At 34.7% G+C, this 24,022-nt stretch overlaps 1 protein-coding gene across 1 annotated transcript in view; it reads right to left on the bottom strand.

The window, feature by feature from the left end:
- Positions 1–1,025: 1,025 nt before the first annotated feature.
- The window catches only part of LOC150075932 (outer dynein arm-docking complex subunit 4-like), an 80,816-nt gene continuing 57,819 nt past the window's right edge, over positions 1,026–24,022 (bottom strand). Inside the window, exons 8-11 of the mRNA XM_090387610.1 lie at positions 23,179–23,265; positions 11,215–11,411; positions 3,706–3,843; positions 1,026–1,102 (exon numbers count right to left, since the gene is read on the bottom strand). Of these exons, the coding sequence (XP_090243736.1) occupies positions 1,026–1,102; positions 3,706–3,843; positions 11,215–11,411; positions 23,179–23,265 (499 nt within the window). The remainder of the gene's footprint in view (positions 1,103–3,705; positions 3,844–11,214; positions 11,412–23,178; positions 23,266–24,022) is intronic.

Here is a 24,022-nt window from a genome sequence, read left to right on the forward strand (position 1 = left end):
GTTGGCTTTGTGGTTGTGAAGTTAAAAAGGAATTTTTTTGTTTTCCATGTTTACCAAGATTCAATCAACTGGTCTCCAAAGTGATTCAGTTTAATTATAACTACCCTCTATATAAAATATATCATAAGAATACTTACAAAGTTCTGAGCGAGAAAAAGAGTGATGCAGTACATCTTTCATTTTGTCTGGAGCATGCAAATGATACATCTAATGTAATACTAAATATTAAAAATATAAAATCAGATATGTCTCATATTAAAAATAAAAAAAATTCTGTTTATACTCCAGGACAATCACGTAAGATTGGAGGAATTCACAAGACAGAAAACAAGAACAGTACCATATTTAATAGTCACATAGGCTTGAACCACAATCACCAAGTGCATGTACTTCTGTACACTTGTGCTTGATCACTTGGCTATGGTGGCATTTTAAAAAAATAGTAGCCTGTACTGCAAGCAGGCTAAAATAACTCTATCAAACATCAGGCTATTTTTAAAAATATCTGTGATATAAAAAAATTTATTTATGACATGCTTGCCAATCTTAAAGCAATGGTTTCCAAATTAATGGTAGCTCTCACTTTATGTTTGCCTTTAATTTGGAAACCAAATTATGGATGCTGCTCTGACATCCAAAGTTTGACTTTGGATGAGCGTCCATAGTTTGACTTAGACAAACATCACAGATGCTTCTCTGAGCTACTGCTCAGAGCAGCATCTGTGACGTTTGTCTAAGATGCCAGCTCTTAGACAAACATCATAGCATCTGTGATGTTTGTCTAGGAGTTACTACCCATAGCAGAATCTGTGACATTTGTCTAAGTCAGCTAGAGAATTATTGTCTTAATCAACATATTTTTCTCTTTTAAAATGTAAGTATGAACTTTTTTGTATCCAGTATAGTGCAAAATGTTATAAAAAATCAATCTTGAGACAGACATAATAAAATACAATTTTATTTCACAAGAAACCCATTGTGTGGGTTGATGCAACCGATGAAAGCAATTCACAAGTAAAACAGGCTTACTCAGGACCATGGCTTTTGTAACTCTCCATTCCAGAATCATTTTTACTGTCTTCAGAAGGAGGTGTGCTTTCTCCTAGAAAAAGAAATAAAATATTAAATAAATAATTGCTGAAATAAATCAATATTTATGTTGTAATAATTATTTATCTATTTAAATAAAATGTCTGCAAAATTTTGTACATCACTTATGATTAAGATAAATTCAGTTTCAATCATTGCCACATGCAACTGGTCATTGCATGTGGCAGGCAAAAGTTAAATTATCTCATATTAATAGCACCGTTAAGTATAATTTATTTAGCCACGATGGAAAAGAATGCCAAGACATGGTCAAGACATATTGACCATGTCTTAACTGTCATTAGAACGTCATTATAATACCAAAAGTAATTGGATGCCTGCATGTTTCTAAGAACTTTTACTAATGCGATATTTAATAATGTGCAAGCCCACCTTTGGCCTTAATTACACACTGTATTCCCATCAGCAGAGTGCAAAACAGCAAGGTGGTATTTTGGTCCATTCCTACTTCAACATCGCAGTCAATTCAGCTGCTGATTGCAAGCAAGCTGGCCTGGCCAGATGTCAACATTCCAGTTTATTCTAAAGGTGTTTAATAAGGTTAAAGTCAGGGCTCTAGACAGCTAATGAAGTTTCTGTACACACTTGTATTCAAATTCACCACAGGCTGCGTATTATGAAAATGGTGCACTTTCATGCTGAAACATAAATGGTATATTCCCATACTGCTATCACAATGTAGGAAGGGCAGAATTTTCCAGAATGACAATGTACTGCATGGTATTCATTGTTACAAGAATAACATAATGACCCAAGTCCCAACCATGAGAAACAACCCCAGTGACAGCACTTCTGCCAAACTGCACAGCTAGGGGATGATGCACTCTGGTAAATAATGTTCTTGGGCACCAAGTACACACACAAATAGCTATTAGATCAGAAAACTATATGCTATAATTCATCACCCCATAATGCAGCTTTTCAACATTCCAGGAACAAATTACAATGATTGTGTAATGCACAATTTGACTATGTAGGGATTCTGTGCAGCTCCCTACACTGCCTGTAGGGACTGTAAGGAGCTGCACAGTCTCTACTCCCTGTCCTTGTACCAATATCAGTTCTTGTAGCTTCTCTGAACACCTGGTTGACAGCATCTGATGAGGGCTGATGAAACCTACATACTACTGTTTTAAGCGACCTATGGTTTCTTTCTTTCAATTTCTTGGCCTACAAATATCCAAATGTTTCCCAGCAGTAGCTGAACCATGACACTTCCATCTGGTGATTATGTCAGTCACTGCTGATCTAGGGTGTCGTAGTTTTGTTGCAATAGTACAAACGGATTGGTTGCTAATATGATCTCCTATGATGACATTCCCCTCCTGGGAATTTCAAAGCTTTATGCCTTGATCCAGCTATGTATTTCATCAATCTTCTTACTTCTAGAGTGAATGTAGTTGCTGTTATATCTATTCTTAACACATCGATGGCAGGCATTATTAATTTTTCCCAATTCCAGTGGTATACAGATCCTTTTTTGGAAACAGTATATTTTGGATACAATACAGACTTGCACAATATGGATTTCATTTATTGTCTTGTAAAGAGATTTCAGAGGAGACTTCTTGTAAAGAGGATATCAATAACAGGCGGGCTTCTTCGTGGAGCGTATTAAGTATTACAGTTAAAACCAGTTAAGCTAAACAAATTTCCTCCAGCCATTAACTCTATGGCAGGCAAGCAAAAAAAACCTACATGAATAGGCAAGTGGCATATTTTATACGCTATAAAAATTATAACGGAAAAACAAGGGACATGTAAAAATGTTACATGTAAAATGTAATGTAAACAGGCTTCATGATGCACTTTATATGCCTTGTAATATTCCTTTTTAATCTGCTCATTTGCTTATATGGACTGTTATATAGCATATAGTGTGCAAACAGTTACACTTATTTAATTAACTGACTTTTCTATGGCCACATTTTTTGAATTTTAATAGAATCAACGATGCAGAATCAAAACCACACTGAAGGAATGCTAAAATTCATATTAATATCATTCCAAATGGATATTTTTATCTTTTAGCATAACTCACTGGATGGTTAAATCCAAAAAATATGAATATTTACTTAAAAATCTCAATATCTAATGGCACATTAAAATTAAGATTTATAATTATTAACAAGATAATTGATCCTTTACATGTTATATTTACTAAAGAATGCTGACAGGTTAAAAGCAATTTGATCAATTCAATTTTTATTTTTTTTTAAAAGACAAGAAAAAATGTAAAATCTTTGGAAAATGTGTTTAAGAAGAAAATGTTATATTTACTAAAGAATGCTGACAGGTTAAAAGCAATTTGATCAATTCAATTTTTATTTTTTTTTAAAAGACAAGAAAAAATGTAAAATCTTTGGAAAATGTGTTTAAGAAGAAAACTATAATTACACAAGCTATAATAAAAGCTTTAATTATACAGTAGTAAAACAAACTTTTACTGTAACTTTGTAAAAGAAAGAACCAAGGGAATGCTGAGAAACTGACTGTGTGTGTGTGTGTGTGTGTGTGTGTGTGTGTGTGTGTGTGTGTGTGTGTGTGTGTGTGTGTGTGTGTGTGTGTGTAAACAGCAGAAATATTTTTATTTACCTGTAGTTTCAATCTGCATTTTCAACTTCTTTATTGTGCTCTGGATTGCATCTCTGGCATCTTTATCTTTTAACAGTTTTGCAACTTTCAATGCTCTTTCAAAGTGGTGTAATGCATTTCTCAGGTCATTCATATGCACTGAAAAGTCATACATACACATAAGATAAAAAAGAACTCTTTTGTAAAAATATTAACTAAACACATTTTTGATATATACAATGAAATGTAGAATCACTAATCAAACATGAATTGTTGTCATAAATGAAACTTTGTTGTGTAAAAAAGTATTTCATTAAGTACCTCTAAAACAGTAAAACTACCTAATAATTGGTGCTGTTTCTAGATTCCATATTGAATTCTGTCATCAGACACACCAGGAAAGATTTGGCAGTTGTTACTAATTGCACAAGGTAGGAGACTCTATAATTATAAACAGCTATCAAATGTTTCCTGATTAGGCCCGATGATAGGATTCCAGTGTTATTGTACTGGAATACTGGTTTTTGGTTATTAAGCTATGATATTTGAAAACTGAGGGTGATGACAACTTTTTAAACACATATCTGAGGTTTTGAACATTGGGTGAATTGCAGAGTGAGGGCGAATACACTTGAATTATGGAATACCTTTAAAGAAAAATCACAGAAGCCACGAGTGCATACATATCATTAAGAAAATATTGCAGAAGGCCAAGGCTGCGTATGAGAAAGCACATTCTAAGATTGTAAAGAATGGGGGACAAGGAATTTTTCATGTATGTGAATATAAGGAAGAAAAAAGGAAAGCAGATTAGACCCATGTGTGCTGGGTGTGGAAAATTCTTAAGACAAAGCTGATGCTGCGTATGAGAAAGCACCGGCTAAGAGAGAAAAGAATGGGGGACATGGAATATTTCATGTATGTGAATACAAGGAAGATAAAAGCAAACCAGATCGGACCCTTGTGCACTTGGTATGGGAAATTTTTAGGCAACTCAGAAGATGTTGCAGATAAACTGAACAGGTACTTTACATCTGTCTTGACTGAAGAAAGAACCTTCATGCTGAAAAGAGGCTGAGTCATGTGAAATTAGTGATTTCAAAATTACAGATGACTGCTATTAGAAAAACTTTTGAGCATAAAGGTAAATAAGGCTCCTGGTGTTGATGGCATATACCCAGTAATTTTGAGGGAGGCTGACAGGGGTGTATTGAACCACTGAAGTTAATTATGAGGGCATTTTTGGGTTGGGAGAGAATTCTTTGGATTGTAGAAGTGCGAATGTATCACCAATACATAAAGGCAGTTCTAAGAGCAAAGTTTGTAACTACAGACCAGTTAGTCTGAGTTCACTGGTAGGGAAATTCTTAGAGGCAATGATTAAGAGTGCAACCCAGGGACATTTAGATAGATATGGCATTCTGAATAACACAAAACAAGGTTTTGTTTAAGGGAAAATCATGTTTAATTAACTTAGGCTATTTTGACACTTACTGATAAGGCTAGATGTAGGGAACAATTCTGACAGTTTATTTGGATTTTAGCAAGGCATTTAACTCAGTCCCTCACGAGAGGTTGTTTTTATTATTATTAGCCACTGAAAAATGGGAAGATATGAAGTTTTCTGAGCAGTGTAAACAGGCAGCGAGGAAAGCCCATGGTGTTCTATTGATGATTTATCAAACATTATCCTGTAGAGCAGCATTTCCCAAAACTTTTTTAGTCACAGAACACTTTTCATCTCAAAATCTATTGACGGAACACTTTTCATCTCACAATATATTGACGGAACACTTTTCATCTCACAATATATTGACGGAACTTATGAAACACAAGTTTAGCGGGAGTCAAAGAACTGTTTGTAATATTTTATTGCATATGACGCACTGTGCATCAGGAGCATCTTTATTTCAACATGTAAAGCTGAAGTTCAAATAACTGTCATTATACTTTCATTTTGGTCTTTTATTAGTTGGCTCCTGTTTTTTTCACTTCAGATTTTTGGGGAACAAAAGGCTGTGATTGCTCATTTTCACTTTGAAGTGTGACAATATTGTGTTCGTTTTCATTGACCACAGTTGCAATACTCGAAGTACTTTGCTTCTTGTTTTAAAGTTCTTTTTTTCAACCACAAATCCATGGTAATTTATTTTAATAATAGTTTATTTATTTTATTATATTTTTTAAATTATTAATTACAGTTTTTCACGGAACACTAGTGTTCAGCAGAACACAATTTGAGAAATGCTGCTGTAGAGATATGTAGGTCATAATCCCACTGTATAAGGCAGTTGTAAGACCAGATTTGGAAAACTGTGTTCAATATGGCTATCTCATCTGAAAAAATATTGAGCTTCTTGAAAGGGTCCAAAGATAGACAACTTGCATGGTGAGATTGGTAAAAGGGCAACCATACAAGGAAAGACTGTATGTGGGCTACAGAGCCCACAGGGGTTAGAGGGGTTAGTAAAATGAATGAAGGTAGAATTTTCAATGTTATAAAGAATTCCAGAACTAGGGGGCATACAATCAAATTATAGGGGAAGAGGGTTAGACTAGATTGTACGAAGTTTTCTTTTAGCCAGCAAGTCATTGATTGCCAGAACAGGTTGCCTTTGCAGGTAGTTGAGGCTGACAGTTTGAATAAAATTCAAAGGCAGCTGGATTGCAAAGAGGGAAGAAATAATTTCTATTTTCTTATCTACTTTTTTCCCCCCAGCCAGTGCAGCAAAAGCCTGCAACTCCCCTGCATTATATGGGTATTAAAAAAAAAAGTAAAGTGCAGCCATTATCAACCCACTGCAGGATGGAAGCCTCCTCAACAATTCATGCTGAGGGAAATGGACCATAATCTGCCACGCTGGTCCAGTGCGGGTTGGCAGATCGACCGTATTCAGCAGTCAGGGGCTTGAACCCCGGTCTACTCAAAGAGCGTGTGCTATTGCACTCCCGCTCCTGCCCACTCGGCTACGGAGGCCTGCCTCCGTAGCCGATATGGGTATTACTATGTATTTGGTCACTGGTTTATTTCTTAACAATGACAATGATGTTATTGAATGAGAACTCCATTTCATGAAAGTGGTAAGTATTCCTAAAAAAATTGCCATGCATATGTATGAAATGTTTAATGGAATTAACTTAATGTATAATTAACTTATCAATTTTAAGAAATGGCACAAACTTTAATAGCCCATTGTCTTTCAAACAGTTATCCAATTGTTAATACACTATCTATTATTAAAGTATATTTTCTATATTTCAAAAATAATTTTTGTGTTCTTTACACATCTTAACACTAAGATTTTATTGTAAATTTTTTTACAAGTTTACTATATAAGAAAATTTTCAAAATATGCAGTTCGCTGCACTTGATTTACTATTTTTTTTTAACAGAATCAATTCACATAATAAATAAATAAATAAATTTCCACTTATATACTGTATATCTGGGGTACACTGCATCCTAGAGGTTACAGCTTCACTGTAACTGTTTTATTTTATTGTATCTCATATACAGTAGCAACAATTAACAATGGTTCTTGCATTTTTTCATATCATATGGGCTCAATCTCATAATGTGTGGATCTGTGTTTGCATATAATGGCCAATGTATATACTGTAATTGAAATTAGCATTAACATTAGTAGAGGCATATGATGCAAGAAAGCAAGCTTATGCAGCATCAGCCAAAAAAAAAAAAAAAAAAAACCCACTTCCGTTTCACCCCTCTGTTCATTCAAAATACCTGTCCAGCTGAGCCTTAAATTTATTTAGGCTATCAACTTCCACAACAAGGGATGGAAGTCTGTTTCACCAACCAACTACCCGCTGGCTAAAGGCAAATTTCCACACACCTATCCTACAACTGTCTTTCCTCAATCTGAATTTATGCCCTCTCACGTGATTTATTCTGAGCAAGAGGAAGAATCCCATAGGCATTGAGCATGTCAAACCATGCTCAAGGCTTTATACACCTCTATCAGATCACCTCGCCGGTGCCTAATCTCCAGACACTGTAATTTGCAAAACTTAAGCCTTTCTTCGTAAGAGCAGCCCTTTGTTCCATTCACTAATCTTGTTGCCCTTCTCCGTACTTGTTCCAGCAGCTCTACATCCTTCTTGAAATGAGGCCTCCAGACCTGTATACAGTACTCAAGGTGTGGCCTGACCATTGCCTTATACAAGGGAATAATCACCTCCTTATCCCTGCTAATAATAAAGATAGGCGCAATAAAATACAACCCACAGAGCAAATACAATGCAGCTAACACAACTAGGCAATGATATTTTTCAGTAATATTTCTAATATTATTCAAACTGCAAACTTATTAATATATTGATAAGTTTGTAATATGAATTATTAAATAGTTAAATTAAATAAAAAAAAAAAAATTACTCCGGAATTGTGTAAGAAGGGTTTTGAGAACATGACATGGATTTCAACCATCATCCTGGCCCCTACATTCACGTGATGTCAATCCTATTGAGAATGTGTGGGATATACTGGAGGAAGCTGTTCAGCAACCTCTTCCCTCAACTTTGTCACAGCCGTGTGATATTTTGCTGGAAGAATGGAAATTAGACCAAAACACACTAAACACACCTTACATAATTCATGCCATGCTACACACTTGTTGTTATTCAAAACAAAGGAAGCTTGATCTGATACAGAATAAAGGTTCATATTTTTTTTGCCAGAGTGTGTATAATCAGCTGCATAGCTGTTACTGCACAGACCCCAGGGAAATTATTTGTCAATGTGTCTGGTGGGCTCATAGGGAAAAGTTGCTCACTCGTAGAGAAAAGAAACTTCTTGGACAATAACATATAGCAGGGACTGGAGAACCAGTGGCATACATGTCATGAGCAGCACAGGTAAGAAATATGCAGGCATGCAGCCTTCCATAAATAGTTTATATTATTAAAAAGAAAGAATTTTTTATTTAAAGACAAATTTATTTTTGTCTATTGGCCACATCTGACAACAAAGACTGTTACTGTAATCAACACTGGCCTCCTAATGAAAAGGGTTTCAAATCCAAGCAAGGAGAATTCCTTTTTGTCCTCTGCTCACTATTAATTCTTGTACCCAGGCTCCTCTGAACTCTAGAATAAACCTTGTGACAATTACACTATTTATAATAGCCAAGAGTGATTTTCAAGAGTCAGGGACCTGATTATGAAGCATTTCATTGAAATCACAAATCAGATAAAAAATGAAAAAACAGAAATGAATTAAAAAATATTTTTGATTCTGAAACATACCTTTGCAGAACATGTTTCAGATATCAACTAACTATGGGTGCTGACTTCTGATATATGAGAGAGAGTGTGTGTGTGTGTGTGTGTGTGCACGGTGGAGACTGAATATGAAAATAAATATGGGAAAATGTCAGAAACCAAGTTACTGTAATCCTGTTCCTAGTCCAATAAATTTACATAGTACAAAAATAAAAAATAATAAAAAAAACCTGTAGTTATTTGTGAAGGCAGGGGTCCGGGCTTAAATGTGCACATGTGCAAGTTTCATTGAGAAAAATGTTTAAAATCAGGAATGTAAAATGGGAAAATAAAAGTGGACTGACATTACAAATGAAACTTGACAACTGCACATTCGTAAGTAATAAATTTTTGAGAAATGGGATTGGATCCGTAAGAAGCTAATTAGCTGCCTGCTGGAATAATTGATTAAAAAAGACCATGGAATGCATTATGGTTTTTTCATTTGATGGACAACCCAGTTTTAACCAACTCAGTAGGTTTTTGTTACAACAATCATCACTGATTACAAAATCATAAATCTGCTAAAATCTTTACTATGTACAAGAAAATCATATATCTTATATGACTTACTTTTGATAGTATGAATCAGAGCTGTAATACTCAATATGTTCTACGTTGATAATAATATTAGTAAAATAATAAGAGGAGTATACCTCAATATAGTACATAGAACACTTCCGTATGATACCTCCAGAAATTAAAATGGAAAAAAACGAAAAAAATCGACTTACCGTTACATTAGAGTAAAATATAAATAATTAAATATTCAATTTAACACAATTCAAATCAATTTAAAACAATTAAAAATCAAATTAATGCAATTAAAAGAATCTAACGAAAATATTCAAAACGATTTTCCTTCCTGAAGCTGACAACGCTTTTCGACCGGATGTCGTTATCACAGGAATGAAAATTACCGAATCGGGTTAAACCTGAAACTTAAATAGTGATTATTTGTCTTCGCGCATGCGCGTAAAGGTCCACGCATCGGAGATCAAATATGGCCGCCAAACATTAACAGAATTCTCGTGTAATTTAATTTCAACGGTTTCTGCAATTAATAGTTGCGTATAATTACGTTGAATGTTAAGTATTTTGGCCTTGTTAAAGAAAAAAGTATGTTTTTCGTTAATGGCATGAAAGGCTAATTCTGACGCTGCTGACCGAGAAGCACGAACTGAGGCTTCATGTTGATTTACACGAATATTAAGAGAAAACCGCGTCGAACCCTGGTAAGACGAGTCGCAATCACCGCAAGAAATGTTGTATACTAGATCATTAATTTGTGTTGCGAACGCGGAAAGAACCGAGCGATTGTTCAGTATAGTGTGTAACTTCCGTATAGGCCTAGCTATAATTTTAAATTCGGTATCTTTAAAGAATCTGTTAAGCTGTTTGTGGCACTGTTCAACATATGGAACAGAAATAAAGTATTTTTTGATATTACTATTGTTGATTGGTGTAGTATTTTGTATCCTATCCTTAGCCTGTACCCTAATTCGGTTTATTGTGGTAATGGAATAACCCCTGTTTAAGAATCTGCTAGTTAATATTTGTATTTCTGAGTCCAAAGCAGATTCCGTTGTTGAATATTTATAGGCATTTAGAAATTGATTAAAGATAATCGATCTTTTGTAGGTGAATGGGTGATAGCTATTATAATGTAGAAGCATACCGGTGTTTGTAGGTTTTCGATAGATGCTAAATTCTATTTTATTCGAGTCCTGGATAAGTGTGAAATTTAGATAGTTTAATGACTTTAAACTTTCTAAATTTCACGCAATTTTTATTTTTCACGCAATTCCTGTGATCACAGGAATTGCGTGAAAAATAAAATATTTGAGCTTGTCAGCTTCCAGAAGGAAAATCGTTTTGAATATTTTCGTTAGATTCTTTTAATTGCGTTAATTTGATTTTTAATTGTTTTAAATTGATTTGAATTGTGTTAAATTTATTATTTAATTATTTATATTTTACTCTAATGTACTGGTAAGTCGTCGATTTTTTCATTTTTTCTGTTTTAATTTCTGGAGGGTATCATACGGAAGTGTTCTACATACTATATTGAGGTATACTCCTCTTATTATTTTACTAATAATGACTTACTTTTATACAGTAATATACAATCATAATTTATTAAAAATTTTCCCTACATATTCTTAACATACAGGCATTCCAACTGTTGTGTTTCAATAGAATGGGTTGGTCAGCATTAATTATTACTAAAACTACTACAATTATACTAACCTTCACACTGTGCCAATAAAACTGTGGCATTGAGGATCCATCCACTATCATTGGCTTCCCGTGCATATTTTAATGAGTATTTTGCATACTCCTTTGAAGTTGAATAGTTCTGTAATTCTAGATAACAGCGTCCGATTTCATGGTTTAGCCACGCTTTCTCACGAGGAAATTCACAAAGAGGTATTTTGCTCTCCCACCTTTTGTTAAATAGCAAATATAGTATAAAAAATTTTAGCATACAAACGTTCTATATATATATATATATATATATATATATAAATTAATATATTTATAATTTTAGAGAAATAAATATAAAAAGTATTTTGCTCTCTCACCTTTTGTTAAATAACACAGTACAGTAAACCCCCGCTATTCGCGGGGGTTACGTTCCTGAGAAATGTCGCAAATACTGATTTATGGCTCCCATAGTAATAAAGGGGTTCCGTTCCAAAAGTATGAAATATATAAGAAAAACTAGTCTAAAATTTTGTCTATGTCTGTATTATATGTACCTTCATAATAGACTATGTACATAGACAGTACATAGTGAAATGCAAGCATATGACATCGAAATGAAAATAAGAAAATTTAATATTAAATGTAATATTTATTAGAAATTTCAAACCAGCGCCTTTGCTAACTAAAAAACGTATCCCGCCAGTGCTATCACCAGTTTCGCTAAAGTGTTGATAAAGGAGTTTTGCTTTTTCACGAATGATGAGTGAACTTAACGGAATTTTATTTTGAGTTCGGTCTTCTATCCACAGATTTAAAGCTTTTTCCATTTTTTTCTAATTTAACATCACGAGTTACAGAGCAAATTTTTGAAGCAATTAGCGCGTTTTCACGGACACCACGGCGGAATTTTTCTTCCTATTTTTTGATTGATCGTACCGTTGACTCATTGATTTTATAATGTTTTGCCACTGAAGAGACACTTTCACCATTAGAAATTTTGTCTAATAACTCAATTTTATTCGCTAATGTCATCACCTTCTTTGATATTTTCACATTTCCCTTGTTATTCGTAGCCACTCGAAAAAGTCTGTTTTACACTGCAAAACGGTAGATTTCTCACTTTTGTAAGCATATCAATTTACAAATTGATAAATTGATTCAATTTATAAGCATATAAATGAAAAGCAAACGACGAAACCTTCCATGATAAGCGCATAACACATACTGAACAAGGATTAGCTAGAAACATCCACGCTTGCGATTTTGTCACCCCTCTCCCCCCACTCACTGAACGCTGTTTTGACCAGGAAAGATAATTTTAGCCACACCCATGTTTTTTTATGGCGGAAAATATTCACGGCGCTTTAAAATTCACATTTTTTTAAAGTTTCATTTTATATTAAATCAGCGATCGCGAATACGCGAAACCACGAATACAGATACCGCGAATAGTGGGGGTTTACTGTATAAAAAAATTATAGCAGATAAATATTCTATATATATAAATTTATACATTTATAATTTTAGAGAAATAAATATAAAATAGACTACATCATCATCATCATTCTATTCTTTCATTTGGCATGGGTTGAGTCCCTATTTTGATGTCGACTTCCATTGTTGTCGGTCTCTTCAATCTTGCATTACAGTCAGTCCTTGTATAACACGTGTTTACACTACACGAATTCGATCATACATGATTTATAAATAGGGAACGATATCTTATATAACACGAACCGAATTCGCTTATGCACGATTCGCCTTTGTGTTTACAAGAAATGGCAGTCGAACGGAGAATCACCCCAACCGAATGCAACACGATAGGAATGAAGAGAAGATTCTGAAAATGTATTTGTTTTTTATATCAGTGAAGGGGAAACACATTTCACCATAATAACGTAAAAACAAACACAATTCTAGCTATCGGTATAATTGCAAATGCAATTAGATCGAGTTTACTACCAGTTTATAACAGATTCCAATCGCAGAAACGCAACTGGAAATTGTTTTTATTGTTTTATGGTAGTAACCCCTAGAAATGTGCCTTAGTAAAATGTGAGGTGTTAATAGCGTATCTCTGCCTTTACGGTGTTGTTTATTCAGTTGCTACACGAGCACAGCTTTGTTTGTGTATCAAGGGAGCCTCCTCGTTTTGTAATTGTGCTTTATTCCCTAAAAATGAGTAAAATACTTAAAAGGTGTGAAATGGAGGCGTCCTGGTGAAGGCACTGCAGATTCAGAGAGAAAAAGAAAAGCAATAGCGATAAACAGAGGCGGACTAGGTCAAAAATTCTTACCCGGGAAAATTTATAGTGGCCTCATACTAGCTTTTATGGCCAAAATCACATGGCCCCTGGCCCACCGGGGTTTCCCCGGTAAGGCTTATGGCCAGTCCGCCTCTGCCGATAGAGAAAAAATATGAAATTGTGAAACGCTTTGAGTGAAATGAAAGACCATATGATATTGCACGTGCTATAGACCTAAATGAGGCAATGCCAAGAATTACAAAGAATGCAGAGAAAATAAAAACAACTTTCATAGCAGGAACAACTCAAAGTGTAATTAAAATCCATTAGATTAAGACACAAAGAATTGGAAGAGATGGAATGGCTGTCATCTGTTTGGATAGATAATCAAACAAAAAACAAGTTTGCTTCCGATAGAAGCAAAAGCAGTAGCAATATTTTATTACGTAATAGTCGTAATAAAATACTTACGTATTTTATTACGATAGTTTATTGTGTTTTTAATGTTTTGGTTACAAATGTGTGTTCAAACTTGGGTGGTCGGTACCTAACCCTATTTTTCCCATAGCGCCTGTTGTTTATATTGCACGATTTTGCATTGCACGTGGGTTTCTAGGAACACAACTATTGTGCTATACAAGGACAGACTGTATTTTTTGATAGCTCTTAAAGCCTGTGTTTTCCTTTAGGTATTAGAGCCATTCTCTTTTGGGTCTTCCTTGTGGTCTCTTATCTCCAAATCTTCCTGTCAGTACTACATTAGCATTAGCATTAGTAGAGGCATACGATGCAAGAAAGCAAGCTTATGCAGCATCAGCCAAAAAAAAAAAAAAAAAAACAAAAAAAAAACACTTCCGCTTCACCTCTCCGTTCGTTTGAAATACCTGTCCAGCCGAGCCTTAAATTTATTAAGGCTATCAACTTCCACAACAAGGGATGGAAATCTGTTCAACCAACCAACTACCCGCTGGCTAAAGGCAAATTTCCGCACATCTATCCTACATCTGTCTTTCCTCAATTTGAATTTATGCCCTCTTAGGTGATTATTCTGAGCAAGAGGAAGAATTCCATCAGCATTGAGCATGCTCAAACCATTCAAGGCTTTATACATCTCTATCAGATCACCTCGCCGGTGCCTAGTCTCCAGACACTGTAATTTGCAAAACTTAAGCCTTTCTTTGTAAGAGCAACCCTTTGTTCTATTCACTAATCTTGTTGCCCTTCTCTGTACTTGTTCCAACAGCTCTACATCCTTCTTAAAATGAGGCCTCCAGACCTGTATATGTCACTCTGGGGTTGCTGTTTCCCATATGTAGTACTTTACATTTGTCAATGTTAAACTTCATTTGCCACCTCTCAGCCCATCTGCTCAACCCTTTCAGATCCTGTTGCAGCAGCATAGCATCAGTAGTGTCCTTAAAAACCCTGCCAACCTTTGTATCGTCTACAAACCTGGACATTAAGCTTGATATACCATCATCAATATCATTTATAAATACAGAAAACAACAATGGACCCAACACTGAACCCTGCAGGACTCCACTAATAACATTAGTCCACGATGAGCAGTGACCATTGATTACCACTCTGTCTTCTCCCACTCAACCATCCCTTAAATTAGGCAGTCTGTGTTGTTTCATCCAGTTCATATGTCCAAACCAATGAAGTTTTTTTTTGTAGATCTGCTCTATTATTCTGCATTCAAAATTTAGATCTCTCCTTACTTGTTCATTAGTTTTATGTTCTTTCCAATTTGTTTTATTGATTTTCCTTAGATATCTCATTTCAAATGGCTTTATTTTTTGCCTTTCTTTCTTATTTATTCTCCAGAAAATAGACTACTGGCTATCAAAAATGGTCTCTCCAGGATTGGAGAAATCTAATGAAATCCCAAGCCAAAGCATCAGTCCAGTTCAGATTTAGACAGGATGAGGTCTTGAGCCAAAGAATCTATCTGAGTCAGATTTAGATATGATGAGTCCCTAAATCAAAGTACAGTCAGTCCTCGTATAACACGTGTTTACATTACACGAATTCAATCATACACGATTTATAAATAGGGAACGATATCTTATATAACATGAACTGAATTCGCTTATGCACGATTCGCCTTTGTGTTTACAAGAAATGTCAGTCGAACGCAGAATCACCCCAACCGAACGCAACACGATAGGAATGAAGAGAAGATTTTGAAAATGCATTTATGTTTCTTATATCAGTGAAGGGGAAACACATTTCACCATAATAATGTAAAAAACCTATGCAATTCCAGCTATCGGTATTATCGCAAATGCAATTAGATCGAGTTTACTACCAGTTTATAACAGATTCCAATCGCAGAAACGCAACTGGAAATTGTTTTTATTGTGTAATGGTAATAACCCCTAGAAATGTGCTTTAGTAAAATGTGAGGTGTTAATAGTGTATCTCTGCCTTTACGGCATTGCTTATTCAGTTGCTACACGTGCGTAGCTTTGTTTATGTGTATCAAGCGTGCTTCCTCGTTTTGTAATTTTGCTTTATTCCCTAAAAATGAGTAAAATACTTAAAAGGTGTAAAAAGGAAGCGTCCTGGTGAAGACACTACAGATTCACAGAGAAAAAGAAAAGCAATATCTATAAACAGAGGCGGACTGAGTCAAAAATTCTTACCCAGGAAAATTTATAGTGGCCTCATACTATGGTTTATGGCTAAAATCACACCAGCCTCTGGCCAACCAGGGTTTCCCCGGTAAGGCTTATGGCCAGTCCGCCTCTGTCGATAGAGAAAAAATATGAAATTGTGAAACGCTTTGAGCAAAATGAAAGACCATGTGATATTGCACGTGCTACAGACCTAAATGAGGTAACGCCGAGAATTACAAAGAATGCAGAGAAAATAAAAACAACTTTCCTAGCAGGAACAACTCAAAGTGTAATTAAAATCCATTAGATTAAGACACAAGAATTGGAAGAGATGGAACAGCTGTCATCTGTTTGGATAGAAAAATCAAACAAAAAACAAGTTTGCTGACGATAGAAGCAAAAGCATTAGTAATATTTTATTACATAATAGTCGTAATAAAATACGTAAGTATTTTTTATTGTGTTTGGTAATGTTTTGGTTACAAATGTATGTTCAGTCTTGGGTGGTCGGCACCTAACCCTATTTTTCCCATAGGGCCTGTTGTTCATATTGCACGATTTTGCATTGCATGAGGGTTTCTAGGAACACAACTATCATGCTATACGAGGACTGACTGTATGTGAAACAATCCCAAATATGTAATTACAGATTTTTATCCTCACAAAAGAAAATGGTGCAATCCCAAGTTATGGCTTATTCCTAAATCAGCAGACTCATCTATTTCGGAACCTCAAAGTCAAAAATGGAAATCAAATTCTAGAGAATATTAAACTGGAATGATATAAAAATTTGTGTAATATAGAATGTTACATTTCCTTTGTTTTTAATACAGGAACTACCCCGCCTTACTTAAGGGTTGCGTTCTGCAGCACTCACAACTGTGCTCACTGAATTGATTGAATCAAAAAAGAAATGTTTGACGAACATGTAAATAGAATTATTTATTGTATTTATTCAATTTTTTTTCTCACGCGCAGGAAAATGACAAAAATTTAAAAATTATAAAATTACAAAAATAAAGAGAGGAGACAGGCATAACATAAGTTTTACCTCTCGAGCATCGTTGCCAGAATCGATGTCGTCAGCTGATAAGCACGCCACTGTGGGGGTTGAGTGAGGCTGTGGAGATTTAGAACGGGTTAGCTGCTCAACCTTATGAAAGAACATATTAATGGATGATGGGACGGTGGCTTTTTTTCTTTTCATCATAGATTTCTTTGTAGCAAGCAAGCATATTATTCACCCCTCTGTTGACTTTTAAGAATCGTTCGCTGTCGGGATCGATCTTCTTAAAGCTCGCCATTGCCGATGCAATTTCACGAAATGTCTCGGCTCCTCATTTAGTTCATCTTGAGCTTTGTCAGCATTTTCTTCTTTCATTATCGCTGCTTGCAAGCCAATAAGTTCTTTGTTAGATAATTCCTTCTCTTCTTCCTCTATTAACTCCTCCATGTCTTTGGCATCAATCTCCAACTGAAGTAGATCTGCAATCTTTACAACCTTATCTGTAACCTCTTCAAATGATTTGCCTTTTTCAAATACTTCAAAGCCTTTTACGTGCCATGGGCATATTTCCTTCCATGTGCCATATAAACAACATTTAGTAATTTCCACCCTGGCCTTATTAATGTTTGATGCTGTGGTAAATATTGTAAGATTTCCAAAAGTCTCTTAACATAAAATTTTTCTCATCGTCTACTGCAGACAATGCCTGAGCAAATGTTGTGCGTACATAGTATGCTTTTATATTTGAAATAACACCCTGATCCATAGGTTGGATGAGTGAAGTCGTGTTTGGCGGTAGAAATATGACTCTCGTGTTTCAATTGAAATCATATAAATGCATAGAATGTCCAGGAATATTATCTAATAGAAGCAAAATCTTGAAAGGAACATTGTTTTTACAATATTTTTCAACCTTACAAACGAAGCAGCATTTAAACCAATCCTCAGAGAGATATTGTTATCCACGCTCTCTGGTTTGATTTGAAATGCACGGGTAGGGTGGCTTTATTGATGCTGTTAAATGCACGAGACTTTCCAGCATGATGGTACACAAGCAGTGGTTTTAATCTGCAATCTCCCGCCGCATTAGCCCTATCTTTTGAAGCCTTGAAACATAGCATTGTATTTTCCTCTTTGGCAATGTATGTTCGATCCAGCATTTTTTTACAATACAGAGCATTCTTGTCAGCGTTAAAAATTTACTGTGTTGAATAGCTACATTCATGGATAATTTTTTCCAACACATTGCAAAATTTCTCTGCAGCTGCAGAATCGGCACTGGCGACTTCACTGCATACTTTAATGTTGCGGAAACCAGTGCGATTCTTGAACCTATTAAATCACCCATTGCTTGCCACGAACTTGGGTTGGGGTTTGCCACACTTATCCTTAATTTCTTTATAAATACTTGTTGCTTTTGCGCTTTTTTTTTTTTTTTTTTTTTTATGTAAACCCCAAACACGAGAGGTATTAGAACCTACAGTACTTAGTACCGTGCTTGGGTTGGAGGTTGAGATGACAAAAGAAGATATTTGCTGACATCGGATTTGAACTTCTGTACTCTGTAATTTTCAGGAAATACATATGAAGGAAGGTTATTCCAGAAAATGGCAGTTGAATGAATAAACGAGGAAGATGAAAAGTTGGTTCTGTGAGTTTAAAGTTGGACAGTAAATGGATGTTGGCTGGTGGTGGCATATGTTTGGACTGATTTGGAAGGGAGAGTGGGAATAACAGTGCCCATGGAAATATCTGTAGAAGAGGCATGCAGCAGAAACAGTAAGTCTATGAGACAGAGACTGGAGAGACTCTGTTACAGATGAATCATTAATTAACCTAACTGCCCTCTTCTGAACGGAATCAAGAAGCCTGAGAGAGGTTTTGGGAGCACCATCCGAGATGTGGGAACAATATTCCATGGCAGGGCAGATTTGTGATTTGTACAGAGTGAACAGCTGTTTGGAAGAGAAGTAACACCGAGAGCAAAAGAGAAAACCAAGTTTTTTCGATGCAGAGAAAGCAATATTTGTAATGTAATCCCCAAAAGAGATATATCATTTTACCTAGAAATCAGAGTGTCACCAAAGATAAGCATAGGAGCGGAAGAATCCTTTTTGTGAGATATAAGACAAGACTGAGTTTTTGAAGGATTGAAATCAACTAAGTTGTCTTTGTCCCACTGGAGAATTACCTGGAGATCGGCATTTAAGGAATTGGCAGCAGATTTTCGAGAAGTTGAAGCTGATTGAGCAGGGCAAGGTTTCTCAAAATGGAAAGTGGAATACAATGTGCTATCATCGGCAAAATTATGGATAGGATTTCCAGTCAATGGAAGAAGGTCATTAATATACAAGAGGAAAAGAGTGGGGGAAAGAACTGAACCTTGTGGGACACCGGCATTAGTGGAGAAGTTAGAAGACAGAGAGCCATCTACTATCACCCTCAGTGAGCAATCAGAGAGAAAACTGGATAACCAATTACAAAAAACAGTTGGCAAACCATAAGATGGAAGCTTGTTTAGAAGACCTTTATGCCAAACACGATTGAAAGCCTTTGAGATGTCAAGGTCATTAGACTCAGGAGCACTCGCTTCTGAATCTCATTTTCCATCCATATTATTAATAGCTGTTCCATCTTCGATATAGCACCTGAACACTGTTTTGGGATCACTGTTGATCTTAAGTGCATTGATCCTTTGACATGTTCTTTTATACGCGCACTGTCCTTTAAAATAGTATTCACTGTTTAAGCAGCGAGACCTAATTCCCTTGCAATAGATGACAAACTTTGTCCTGCTTTGTACTTTTTAATCATTTTCACCTTCATTTCTAAATCAATTTTGTTTCGTTTCCTGGCACTACCACCACTTTCACTTTCCGCTGGCCGCTTTCCCTTCATCATTGTAACCCGTAAATAGGAATGAAGAGAAGTTTCTGAAAAATTTTTTTTTTTTTTTTATATGATTGAAAATTTCAGTGAAGGGGAACAGTTTTACTATAATAATGTAAAAATCCATACAGCTGCAGTTATCGGTATTATCGCAAATGCAATAAGATCGAGTTTACTACGCATTTATAATTAGATGCACTAACAGAAAAGCCCAATAAGCCGGAAAGTGCATATTGTTTTATGATATCTCCCAGTGTATGATAATTTACAATTAAGGATGTAATCTTACAGGTTGGCAGTTTCATCCAGGAAAACTTAAAGTTCTTCTGCAGTGCAAACAGGCAAGTCAGGACTTTTTCATGCATAAGCCAACATCTTTCAGCATGAAACAGGAGCTGCATTTAAGCTCTACCCATCTCATTACAAAGCTGAACAAAAAGCTTGGCATTTAGTGGTTGGAATTTTACAACTGACAATCTTAATAGTTTCACAATGTACTTGCTTTAGATATGCATGGATGTCTCTTGGGTAGTGAGTGCTACCCTGTGTATACAACATTGAATTAATTTTGCTTCTAATGTCACAGCTTAATAAATGCAGCTCCTTTCTTTCCACTGGTAATGGCTCTAGTACCATGCACACTTATCCAAACACATCTATCCAAATCAAGTGAGCATCTTTAATAAAGTCATCAACGAAAGAATAGCTTTCCCAGCTCTAAGTGTTGGCAGAACAAAAATATCATCTTGGGCATCCCCATTTAACTTGTATCTGCCAAATAACAAGAGATTAGGTCGTATCTGTCATTTTAGAAATTCGTAACATCTGTGGGAAGTGCAGAGTTATTCCATCATACTTGTAATAATGAACTACATTTTTGGCCATATCTGTAATTCTACAATGACAAATGTTATTTAACAGGAGGGCTATCAACTGCTTTACTGTACTTGATAGGTTGATAGGTTTGATTGGAAGTTGATAGGTTAAATTAATTTAAGGAGGAACTGGACAGGCATTTGGAGGGAATGGTGTGATTTTTTATGGCTGATGCTGCATAAGCTCATATACTTGCTTTCTTGCATCACATGCCACTACTACAACAACACTTTGGCTACAGGTTTCATCAGTTTCTTGCCAATCATTTGAACAGCTATGGAGTTTGCAATTAAGTATAATATTGTTTGTCACAAACTGGCAGACCTCGACATCCAAACTACCAATGATTTTTCAATGACTGGAGTGATCTGATCCCAAGTAAATAATCATTTGTATATAAAGTTTTAGTTATGTATTTTTAGTTATGTGTTTTAGTTATGTATTTTTAGTTATGTATTTCAGTTATGCATTTTTGTAAGTTTCCTTTAATTTGATGCGTGACATTTAAAAAATTGATCATATATTACATTGAATGCACCTTTCTTTACATTCTGTAATAATCAGTAAATATTATGCAATAAAAGGAAGCAAAATTTTGTTATCATTTTTTTTTGTTATTTTATTAATTTTTATGCCTAAAAGGTATCTGGATCATAATATTCATTTTTGCTAATAAGGATTGCAAATAAAATTAATTGATTATCTTGTATTATAGAATACACTATAAGGAGCTTCCAATGTTTTCACAACACATTCTAATGCACTGGTTTTCCCAACCTTTGGATATCCTTGTACCTATTTTGGAATAATTTTACTGTTTTTTCTTGGTATTCTTTGTTTGTTATTGAGGTTGCAGTTGAGGAAATGCAAATTTTAGCTATCACTAAATAAATATGATATAACTGAAAGATGGAATCAAAAATATTATCACCAGTACAGATTTCAGTTAAAATAATAACCTATGGTATGTTTCCAATAAGATCAAATACCCAGAGCACACAATTTACATAACAAAAACTCTTGCTAGATAGCAAGGTAGGAATTAGTACAGACACTAACCCATTTCCTGATCATGTGAAAATTATAAGAAATTAATCTGCTCAATTTTCTTTATGTCAGAGTTCATATGATGGTAGGTCACAGTCTGGTACAAATTTTAGTAATTTTCTTTTTGCTATATATCCCTATATATTCCTCTTAAAATCCTTTTACATACTACTGGTGGTGAATGTACCACAATTTGGAAAAAACAATGGTTTTAACAGGTCATGATCAGTAAAATTAAACTCTATAGATATTCTCTTTGAGATGGCTAAAGTGATAATTAAAATTCTGAAGTGCCAATAATTGATCTGAGTCATTTGATTGTGCAGATCAAAATTTGACCTACAAATGTGTTCTGGGACTACAAAATTTATTTTTGTAATATTAAAAAAAAAAGAAAAAAGAAAAAAGCACTTGTTTTTGATAGTGAGTACAAGACTAGATGGTATTTTCTTTTCTTTTTTTTCACCCCAGTTTATAAAACTTGTTGAAAGACAAATAAATTAGTATAAGTTTTCAAAATATCTTTATAAAAATAACTATTTCAAATAGGCTAACTTTTGTGCTTCACTAGAAGTGCAAGCCCATGGTATTATGGCACTCTAACAATGATACATTCTAGGGCAGTGATGACAAACCCTTTCCACTCTAATGGTTGAAAATAAGCTGAAACAAAAATATGGCCATTTTTGCGTGCTACAGAAAAAAATAATAATGATGTATGTGTGCCACAAATAAAAACTAACTAAATTTATGAATAATCTTTACTGTCACTATAAAAAAAAAAAAAAACGTGGCTATACATGAAAGTTCCTAATAATAACTTTGTTGCTTTATAAGTGTAACAATTACACTTATGGTTTCCACTGCAAGATGTGGCTGATATACTGTAAAAAAAAATTGTCCTCAAATTAAAAAAAAAAAAAAACTTTTTCTCATAATATAAACAATTTAGTTTGTATTATGAGAAAAAGTTTATTTTATTTTTATTTTTTTACTAGCACATGTTCTAGTATATTTTCCTGTATGTGCAGCTCATGGCACATGTGATAATCTTGTGAGAGTATATGAAGATTTTTATACCAAGTTTATTTACTTCTTATTAGGTTATCAGCAGAGAAGGAAATTCCTATGAAATAAAAATAAATTGAACAAGATTCAAAACCAAGAATTGTGCTCTAAAATATGTTTTCAGGTTGTGTTTTCTAAACAACAGCACATTGAAGCATCAATTAGGTTTTGACATATTTACAAGATTATGAAACATTTAATAATTATTATTTTTTTTTAAAATCAAAATGAAATATCAATTTTTACTTACACTTCTAGAGCACTCTGATAGTTTCCAGATAGTGCATATGTTCTTCCAATGTTATCTAATGCTCGAGACTTTGCTTCAGTCAGTTCGCTAAATATAAAGAAAGACATTCATTAAACAGTGAATTTTTCAATATATAAAATTATAATTTTTTTTTTTTTTTTTTTTTGTTTTTAGGAGCATTAGCAACTAAGGCCATATTGCTCCGGGATATGCGGTGATCATTCCCTGACCTTTCCGCATCCTCCGTATTTGGTGGTGACGGGCTCGAACCCCGGTCTAATCAAGAAGCATGTGCTACGCACTGCTGCTCCTTCCCACCTGGCTACGGAGGCGCCTAAAATTATAATATTTAATGATTTTAAAGAGATGTATATTCATAAGTCAGAATAATAATATAAAGGGGAATGTATAAATATAGTGCAAGCGCATCAGAAATACATAGCTATATCTGAATAAATCAGAATATTAGTAAAACGGCATCTTTTTAAGTTATATCTCATATTGTGAATACCTTCACAATGAGTTGCCATGATATTGCACTACTTCGAATAAGTAACACTTCACCAAAGGAGAAGATTAATGTTACTTATTCTCAGATGGATACCACCACTCAGATGGCACCGTTTCAGGGCTATTTGGCCCTTCTTCAGTGGGTAACACTTCACCTAAGGAGAAGACTAATGTCTTCTCCTTAGGTGAAGTTTTAATGTGAAAACATTAAAACGATGCCGTTTTACTAATATTCTGATTTATTCAGATATAGCTATGTATTTCTGATGCGTGCACTATATTTATACATAGTCTAGACTCTCCCATAGCTTGAGGCTTATGCCCTAAATGCTTT

This window comes from Mastigoproctus giganteus, chromosome 13 (assembly GCF_048544385.1).
Source record: "Mastigoproctus giganteus isolate SK-2022 chromosome 13, ASM4854438v1, whole genome shotgun sequence".
NCBI classification, from domain to species: Eukaryota; Metazoa; Arthropoda; class Arachnida; order Uropygi; family Thelyphonidae; genus Mastigoproctus; species Mastigoproctus giganteus.